The 10,000-nt window shown below is 38.7% G+C and overlaps 2 protein-coding genes across 4 annotated transcripts in view; one reads left to right on the plus strand and one right to left on the minus strand.

Moving 5' to 3' along the window:
• The first annotated feature begins 1,636 nt into the window (after window positions 1–1,636).
• On the plus strand, window positions 1,637–9,204 carry LOC137970182 (uncharacterized). The gene is made up of 3 exons (XM_068816701.1): window positions 1,637–4,475; window positions 5,745–6,206; window positions 8,388–9,204. Exons 1-3 carry the CDS (start codon window positions 2,103–2,105, stop codon window positions 8,451–8,453), a joined length of 2,901 nt encoding a protein of 966 aa, XP_068672802.1. The 5' UTR covers window positions 1,637–2,102; the 3' UTR covers window positions 8,454–9,204.
• The window catches only part of LOC137970197 (uncharacterized), a 13,426-nt gene continuing 12,285 nt past the window's right edge, over window positions 8,860–10,000 (minus strand). For all 3 annotated transcript variants that reach the window (XM_068816718.1, XM_068816719.1, XM_068816717.1), the window contains exon 10: window positions 8,860–10,000. This exon is cut by the window's right edge and continues 722 nt beyond it. The gene's annotated coding sequence lies outside the window, so the exon portion shown is untranslated.

Below are 10,000 nucleotides of genomic sequence, written 5' to 3' on the forward strand. Positions count from 1 at the left end.
ACGATTAATATAGCTCATACGTACAGACAATTTCTTTAAAAACCATCCGTAAGTTTGCTGATCCATGTAGATGATTAACTGTCAAGTTTTAGACTAAAATTTTTCACCACTTCTACCCTTCTGTTTGGTAAAACGACGTTAATTAACCAATGTTAACGTATCTATCTTAGTCCTCTGGACCAAAAGCGCCTTTTTTGCGGCCCTCTAGTTTTTCTAGTAGCTCTAGGCTATCAAACAATCTCCAAGGTTTTCCATTAAAAATACAAAGTCATGTACGCTTTCCTTTGGCCTGATTGCACTCACTTCCAGCAGGTGGTCGGTCTATATTATTGACCGGTGTCAAATAAAGCGAGAATATATTCTATTATTAACGGCGTCAATTTCAAGCGATGGATTAATTACAGCGTTATGGAGTGCATGTTTCTCTTAAAATAAGGCATATTTCTACTAAAATGTTGTCTGTAATTTGTGTGACATTTGTTTGGTTTTTTGCGGCTTTCCTTGGACGCTTTGTTCCAGCAGTTGTTGGTAAGTCTCCGCGATTGTGGCGATTTTCGTGTAAAATATTAATCGTTCCTTTTCAATACATATTTGAGTTTACGAATGAACCAATTTATTCTTACATAAATTCGACCGAACTTAGTAAATCAAAAGTTAGGTACAACGATCCAGCTTTGGAATGGTTAAGAACATTTTTCGCTCCATTGCCATTCTGTATTTATTTTTAGCATCAAGTTAGGAAACTTTGTTCAATACTTTTGAGATCTCGGTAAAGACTATTTTGTGCTCATAGCTTGACCTCTCAAACAATTAATCCCTCCCGATTTTCTTTTAACCCTCAAATACAGTTTAAAAAAGCTGTTGCAAATTCTCTGGCACATTTTAGCGCCGAAATGGTAGAGATTGTGTACTTTTTAAGACAAATTTGTCAACTTCAATGGCTACGTCTTATATCGCTTATTTACTTAAGTCTCCTAACTTTCCAGATGGTTTGAAGACAATTTTCATGTAATTATGTGATTAGCTGGATGAAATTGAAAAAAATTGCTATGACCTGATTCTGTTTATGATGGAGGAAACTGATTGCCGATGTCAGTAACCTTCGGATCTTGAATTTGTTGTCAATCAAGAATCGATTTCCACTGTTGATTGTTTTTGTATGTTAATTACGTTAGAGAAAAGCTTTCAAGTTTAATTTATGCGTGTTTGCCTAGAAAAATAGTCGGCTATTGAATGTGTTATGCCCAAACCGTTTCCAATGCGATTGGGTCAGGTCCGTCTCTTGAAGCCACATGTATAGTGCTCAATGATAGGGCATGGAGTTCCCGGTATTGTGGTCTGCCTTCTAGGGTATATCATGGTTGGGAGGATAAATGCTCGGAGATGTTCAGAGATACCGCTAGCTATATCAAGCTACTCTAAAATCTGAGGGTAAATATCAATGAAGAAATGATAATGATCATGTTTAACTCAACCGGACCGCCACGTTCCACTGCATTCTTTATACTATATCCACCCAGGTTTCTGTAGTGACTACTACATCCCCATTGACCAGGACTACACCAGTCATTCTTTTGCGTTTACGTCTGTAATCTGTGAATTTGATTGATTGTATTTACTGTGCAATTACAAACATTTCAGGCATAGAGGCAAGTTCTTTACAGGCAAACAACAAATCATCTAAATCATCAACGAGTCATTCGCTTGATACCTACACACCACCTTGGATAGTCACCACCAAACCAGCATTGTCGCAGAATCTATTGCCAACAACTAGCGTTCCTTACTCGGTCTCCCAAGCAATTCTGACTTCTATTTCTAGCCAATCATTGCACTGCAAAAGTTATACAGCCTCGAAAAATATCGAATCAACGTTGTTTGTTCAAACGATTGGTACAAACCCCTCAGGAGATACAAGGATAACGAGCATTACCAATCTACAAAACACTGAGGTCATTTTCAATTTGCCTTCAACAAAAGCGGTCAAAGCATTTGAAAAAAGCGGATTAACTTATCTGGCTTCTAGTGATACGCCTTGGACAAGTGGTGTTGGAGGAAAGGTGGGACAACTTTCTTCTGTAAACGAGGAAACTTTTTCGACAATGATTATTCCAATAACTATGGAAAGAAGCAACGTGGTGACTCCATTAAGTTTCAAGAACATCACGAACCAGCAAACGATTACAGATGCAAAAAGCCTTCCAGCAACAATATTATCTAACCCAACAGCACCACCAGAAGTAACTTCAACATTAAGTAAAGTTTTGATTTCCAGAGGTTTAACTGGTGTCAGTATGACCACGCCAACATCGTACACTGACGCCATGTCAATGAGCAATAAAACAAACAGGTTTGTCCTTTCGACCGCAAGTCTTGAGATGGCATCGGTGGCCAGCAAGAAATTTGCTCCACCATCTTCCATGCCAGGTGGACTTGTCGCAAGCCACGAGAAAGAAAATGATGTTTCCACTGCATCCGCTGGGTTTTCCGAAGAATTAAAATTTGGTTCGGCCTCTTCTCAAAAACATAATGATAACGTGACGTCAATATTTGGGACGTCTGCTACTAGTGTCAGCTACACAACTGCCCTTCAGTTAGAGACTCAAGGAAATCAACAACATACACGTCCACTAAGCACGCTTAAAATCTACCCTGACAGTTCTTCTCCTCATCGTTTTACAACGGCAATTGAGGCTTTATCTTACTCTTCCAGAAAGGGTAAACTTCCTGCAAAACCGATCAGTACACAAAAATCTGAGATTTATGCAGGGTATCTTGCCACGATGACATTTGAATCTTTCGGGACCAAGAAAACAGCCAAATCTGTATCACTGGTAAGGAGAAATGAAAGAAGAACGATTGGGGTATCATCTGGCGTAGATCAAGGCTTCAGCGCAGCGACATTTGTACAAGAAACTTGGTCAGTGACCAGTCCAATCTCATTGTCCTCTATTTCGAAGTTCAAAAGCCTCATATCGGTATCTTATGTCTTGTCAACCAGGCCTGGGTTCTCAACGGAAACTAACGTCAGTGCATTATCCTTAACAAAAGTCCAAAGAAATCCATCATCAAGACTTTCGGTGCTCTTTTCAGCAAATGTGACATTAAGTGCAGGCCTTTCATCAGATATCAGTACGACCGCACAGAGTGTTTCTGTTAGTCTGAATACCCTTTTCATGAGGCCATTCACACTTGTAACACCAAATATAACTCCTTTTACACCAGAAATTGCCCCGTCATCTCCGATAGAACAAGCATCTTATGTGAAATCTTTCTCAGTGGAAAGAAGGAGTACTTCTGCTACATTGCTATCAACGACCGATGTGTCCTCGAACATTATTGCTTCAGGAAATCAAGGACACTTAACTTTAGAGTCATACGACATCACAGTACCATTTTCCTCAACTCAAGATATCATGACCAGGCCTGCTAAAAATACACCCGAGACTATTTCAACAAAAATTATCATTCCAACACAAAGCTGGGCCTTATATTCGCCTACTTCCCAAGCTGTTTTGTCCAGAGAACCAATCACTGTAAGTAAGAATAACTCAACAGTAAGACAATCGTGGGCGCAATCAAGGTCCTCTTTGAATGAAGAAGTTCTATCGAGTTTTCAAATCACCAGTTTCTCATCATCATTAAACACATTGACTGGCCAGGTAAATGTTACTGTAAAAAGGTCATCGGGGATTAGTTTTCTTCCAGCGTCCAGGATGACAAGAATTTCAGAGAAAAATTACTTAATTGTATCTTCCTCCATTCAGTCTACATCAGCTTCACCCAGTTTAATTGTTACTTCCTCCAAGCAGTTTACTCCAGCCACTCGTAGTCACCCATTCATGACTAAAAAAACAATATCATCCAATCCTAAGACGGTGCCTGCCTCAGGCCAATCAGAACCCTCCAAGAAATCGAATGTCTTTTCATCTATTGGTGCAATTCCCAGTATAACTCTCCATGTCTTGTCATCTTCAATAGAATTTTCATCGGCAGATGCTTCATCTGTCTTTGGAACGAGACCACCGCCCGTTGACCCAATTCAATGGCAAGGACTATTGGTGCTTCAAATTCCATGGAATTCACAATACGAAAGCTCATACACACAAGAATTCCAGTCCTTGGCGTATAAAATCACAAAGGAGCTTACAAAAGTGTTGACAAAACTTGAAAGTTTCTTATCGTTGCAAGTTCAACGCTTCTGGAAAAGTAGTGTTGGCGTTGACTTTGTCGTTTTCACGAGGAAAAAATCAAACATTGACGAACACACAATGCAGAGAATGCTTATTGAGGCAAATAGCACGGCACAGCTAGATCTCCCGATCAAAAAACTTGAAATCACTGGACGAAAATTGTCAACTCTTTCTTCTGCGGCACCAACATCTGACAGCAAATTCCTCGAACGCTGGAAGATCATTCTGATTGTTGCTGCAATCGTTATTTTCTTGTTATTGCTAATAATATGGATCTTGGCGGTGAGTGAATCCAGTTCTTAAAGGGAACCTGCATTCCGGCTAATGAAGATCAATGAATAATCAGCAATCTTCTCCAAATTAGTGTTCTGTCCAAAAAAATTATCATATAATCATTTATTTTCACTTTCAAATTTCCCGAGCGCCGCCATCTTGAATAATGGTTCCCTTGTTGTTTTCAAGGAAAGAGCTTTCGTTTTGAAACAATAGAGAAACCCCGACACGTCACAGTTATTCAGGATGGCGGCACTGGGGAAATTTGAAAACCACTGGAAAAGGTTCGAACAATTTTGATTGTTGTTCATATTATGTTTTGCGGTTTAAAGTTATTTTCTTGTGTCATTCCAAGTTATTTACAACCTTGCGTATTTAATTCTTAGCTTGTCCTTGAGATTGAAGAGCACTGTAATTTAAATAAAATTCCACGGATATGCGATTTAAAACGCATTTGAAAATTACTTAGTTTGTCGAAAGCAACATTATATGGGCGGGCCCAGTTTGAGAGCTTATTATGTGAGCCTATCTGTTTACGTTGTTCCCAGAACGTGCTTGCATATGTCCTGCCCCGATGCAAGGTTACTTTTCTAATAATCGTCACGAAGTGTGCTGTCATTTCTAAGCGTAGAACGATGGGTCTTACGTTAGTGCTCCTGTCAAATTTAGGGTTTTGGAGCTTTGCATATTTCTGTTTACTTGAGGGTAGGGTCAGGAAGACACTGTGACGTTTATCAGGGAGCTTAAGGAAGACACGTTTTTTGGCCATGGACGGCAGTCGGAAATGAGCCGTCTTCCTTTTTAACTCGTCTTGACACCGGTTATCACATTTACATTGCGAAGTATGTTTTCACTTTTAGAGATGATTAGTTTCAACAGTCTGGTATAGAGACGACTGTCCTGGCATACGAAGTTTTCACTCCCATTTGCCGTTTGTGGTTAATGGAATGCCTGCGTGATCGTGCTTAAGCTCCCTATCGACGGTATTTTCAGAGATCGTGAATTCAAGAAGGTTAAGGATGGCGCTTATCAAAATCAGTGATCATCTTATAACTTACCAATCTGGAAATATGTGTCTATAGGATTAGTGTAAATGATCACAAAATGCTGTTTAACTAGACGATTATCCCAGGTGTATGTTTTTCTATCCTCTTGCACGTCATTTGGATATAGCGACTTCATAATGTATAGCACAATTCGCCAGTTCGTTATTTAATCATCGATTGTTCGTTAACGCAGTATCATATTTCTTCACTTAAGCTACCTTTTCTCATTTAGGTGAAAGTGGTTCGACAAAATGGTGGATTGAAAGGAAGCAATAAGTACGACATTTCAAGACGCCACAGGAAATACTTATATTCTGAGAACTTTGATTCCATTACCAGATCCAAGTCAAATCTACAGGTAATACAAAATATAGAAACAGGCGAAGCAAGCGTCGAACGCAACCGCTTTGGCACTCTCCACGCCTACAATACCACTGAAAGTAAAAGTGCAGAGAAACTGGTAGAAGAGACGCAGGAGCAAGGACTGGGCAAAGGGCCCAATGAACACGATAACAAAGACCATATGTATGAAAAACCTGTTTTATACAAAATGACTCGCAAAAAAGACAAGGAAAATCCTGCTTGCGACCGAGATGAAATACAGTTGCAAATGAGTACCTTGAAAGCTAATTCTGCCAGTACCCGAGAACTCAGCGGAGGTTCAGCAATATTGGAATTATCCACACTAAACGAGGTACTTTTAAATTAGTTTGGTCCGATTTCTGCGGTAGCAATACAGCTTTGTAAGATTAATTTTGAAATTTAATACTAATAATTGTAATTCTACAGAGCCCAATTTGAAAACCACCTTATGTGTTATTATATAGCTGATAGTTAATTCGCCATTGTCAGCATAGCTATTATTCTTTAATTCTTTAAAACTGTCCAATTTAGGATAAATTTGGATAGTTTCTGATAGGGTTTTCCTCTAAAAACAGGCAAACTGTCCAATTTAGAAAATATAGGACAGTTTGTCTAAGCCAATGAAATCCCAGAAAATACAATAGGTAATAGAAACTAGCCAATCAGCACAAAGCATAGCGTCAGCTCTGTAGTAGTTGACAATGGCGGAGTTTAGCCACGGAGATTTGCCAATTTTTCCATTTCTCAGGACTTTTTCACTGATATCACTGCAAATGAGAGATTTGCTACGTTGCCAGAAGAAGATCTTGCCAACCTGAAAGGCAAAAATCAAAACTATAACACCTCCAAGAGTACAAAAACTTGGCTAAATGTTTTCAAAGTTGAAGATGCAGCGTAACGAAGCGAGAAAGTTGGAAGATATCCCTCGACATTATCTACATGCAGTTCTTTGCCGTTTTTTCGCTGAAATTAGAGACGTTAAGATAGCCCGGTTCCGGGTACGGGTAGGATTACCCGTACCCGTACTCAGTTACACGGAAGACCAATGAAACTTAAGATACACCGGGTGACACCAGGTACGATCTGAATCAAGATGGCGGCTCAGAAGATAAGGTTGGCTTTTACGATTATGTTTTATATCGTGTTTCATATGCCATCTGAACATTAACTGAAATAGGCCGAAAACATTTTTCATCAGATTTAATTGACATTTTTGGTCTTTCTTACAATATGCTACAAATATGCCTTAGCCTCAAAAATGGAAGAAGCCTCGTTTACTTCTATCAAACCGTTTTAATTAAGAAGTATCCTTTCAAGTCAACGTAAAGTATGTAATTTGAATTTAGGTTTTTTTCATCGTGGTTCATGACCTGTTGTATTTTAAGTCTATTTTAAATGTGCCTCAACTAAAATTTCGCGAAGAGACTACACCTCAGTCATCCCATGTTTTGGTAAGCAGCACGACCTTTCGACAAGCAAAAATTTCTCCACATTTGTGCCTCGACAAAACTTTTTCGTAATCCCAAAACGCTTCAAATCAGAAAAACAAATGTTTATCCAAGAATCTGGATACTATTCTGGTCTAATAAGCAAAGATAAAGACCATAAATACTTACCCGTTTCTCCATTTTTACCGGGCGCGAACTCACGTGTAGACCACTGATTACCCCGGGAAAACGTGTAGCTTTTACGGGAAGGACGTGGTCAAGTGATCATTTAATGAGTTCAAAATGGCGCTAGCCGTACCCGTGCTTGAAAATCGGGGTATCTTAAGGTGTCCATAAGAAAAAAGGACGGTCACGAATACGAAACAGAACGTTTGGCTGTCATGCAGTGCTAGTTGGACCGTTATTTTAAAAAAATGTGGCAGAAACTATACTATTTTGCGAGATCATGAATTTGCAAATTCACTGAGGCCACAACTTGAACCGAACGCAGCGTTACGGGAAGCGAAAAAATGTCTCTCTTGCTTTAAGCGAAGCAGACGAAGAATTCCTCTTGAGTTCAGGTAATATTTTGGAGATAGGAATAATTCACAATATTTTAGTTTGCCTTTCCAAAGGATAATAGCTCGACTGAGTAATGCCAAATTACAACTGACTAGCTATATAATTAATAGGTAACAGGACTACATGTTTGTCCAATTTGGAAATAATTGGATTCAAAAAATTCCTCGGACTGCCCAATTGGATTTAAGCAGTCCTCAGAATTTTTCTCATCCAATTATTTCCAAATTGGACAGCATGTAGTCCTATTACATATACTAATCTTACTTGTGATAAACAAACAGGACTCCCGCTGCGGTTGTCCGATTTTGTTATCACTCGTATGATTACAGACCAAATTGGACGACACGAAGTCCTTTTACCATTACAAATTGGCTACCGCACAGAAATTTGGTAGCTGACGTCTCGAGAGTTAGCCCTTCTTCATAACGAATTGATGAAAAAGTAGCCCGTAGAAAGTTAATTGAAGGAACACTAAAGCTTGTTTCATTTACTTACTCTTCCAGGGTAATCCCTCACCTCTCGAATGCTTGGCTTACAAAAATGAAGGTTATGACGACGCACGGCTTTGACCAGCTATCAGTGCCTACCAACCATCAGTCGACACTGAATAAACGACAGGACATTCGAATTCAGGTACCCTGATCCCAGAGGGTTTTCTTGAGCTGCGAGAGAGCGGCGAAGCGGCGAGTTCGCGGCGAGAAGAGAAAACCTCTGGGATCAGGTCTCTCGCGACTCACGAAAAACCTCTGGGACCAGGGGCCCGTTTCTCGAAAGTCCCGAAAACGTTTCGGGCCCGAAAAGCTATTTGTGAAACTGCAAACCGCTTGTTTGGCACCCGAAACAGGCCCGAAAAGTTTCGGGACTTTTGAGAAACAGGCCACAGCCTCTGCTTTTCAAAATGGCAACTCTTATGGAGTACCAAAACTGCAAGCAGGCAAAATTGTTACGGGGCCTTAAAGAAACTAGGCAGGGAAATGCATAGAAAATATGTCTTTAATAAGGGTTAAAATGACTTCAATATGTATTTTTAATGGAAGATGACATTAGAAACAAATCAGATAAATTTTTCCTTTTGCAGCTACATTAATTGTACTTATTACTGATGCTGCACATATAATCCACCTCTATTTGATTAACTTTCACTTGTAATATACACAAAAATCTAGAAATTAGACAATTTAGCGACCTTTTGTCTGTATATATATGTGGCTAGAACAAAAACTCTTGATTAATTAAACAATGTTTGACAAGCAAAAAAAAAAAAAAAAAAAAAAAACCAACCAACGAAACAAACACATGAAGCAAGTTAATATAGGGAAACGTGACATTAATTTGTCTCGTGGTACGTTTTAGTGTCAGGTTGTCGTCTCATTCTGTAGATACTTCCCTGACAACATAAGCTTAATATAACATAAAACCCAGTGGCATAAACCAAGTGATTATTAGTTAAGAGATTTCTAGCCGGGCTTATCTTATGGTGAAATTCTCTTCAACTTTTTTTTTAGAATCGTTGTGCTTTGGCTCCTAAAGAAAACTAGACAAATTAATTATCACTAAGCATATGAGTCTATTTTCCATAACGTTATCCATTTTTATAAAGACGTTTTTCCACTGATAATAGAAATGATAAGGATTTGTACAGAAAAAGGACGCTTCCCTCTAATTATGCTTCAGTCATTTTCAAACCGATCCTTGTACTTTCCGGCTGGTAAACTTCTTTCATCGTCGATTATGAAAATTATGGAAACGTCAATGGAAGAGAAAAAGCTTGTATACACACCACAGAATAGAGTTCTTAATCTCTTTTAACCTTAATCCTAAGATATTATAAAATATAAACCTCGAGCAATATTTCTCTGAAAAGCTGCCTGAGCTTCAAATTGACCAATTATTGGTCACGTGATCAATTGCTGCAAATGGTCTATTTTAATATTGGATTCCCTTAGATTTAAATCTACTTAATACTACGTACAAATTGGTTTGACACCAGATGAAACCAAAACAAGAAATTAAGAAATTAAAAAAAAAAACGTTCTATAGCTTTAATAACTGTGAGGATGGACGCCATAAGAACTTAGAACATAGAATAATCTTTAAGTTATAAACCATAACAAGA

Source organism: Montipora foliosa, chromosome 9 (genome assembly GCF_036669935.1).
Source record: "Montipora foliosa isolate CH-2021 chromosome 9, ASM3666993v2, whole genome shotgun sequence".
NCBI lineage: Eukaryota > Metazoa > Cnidaria > Anthozoa > Scleractinia > Acroporidae > Montipora > Montipora foliosa.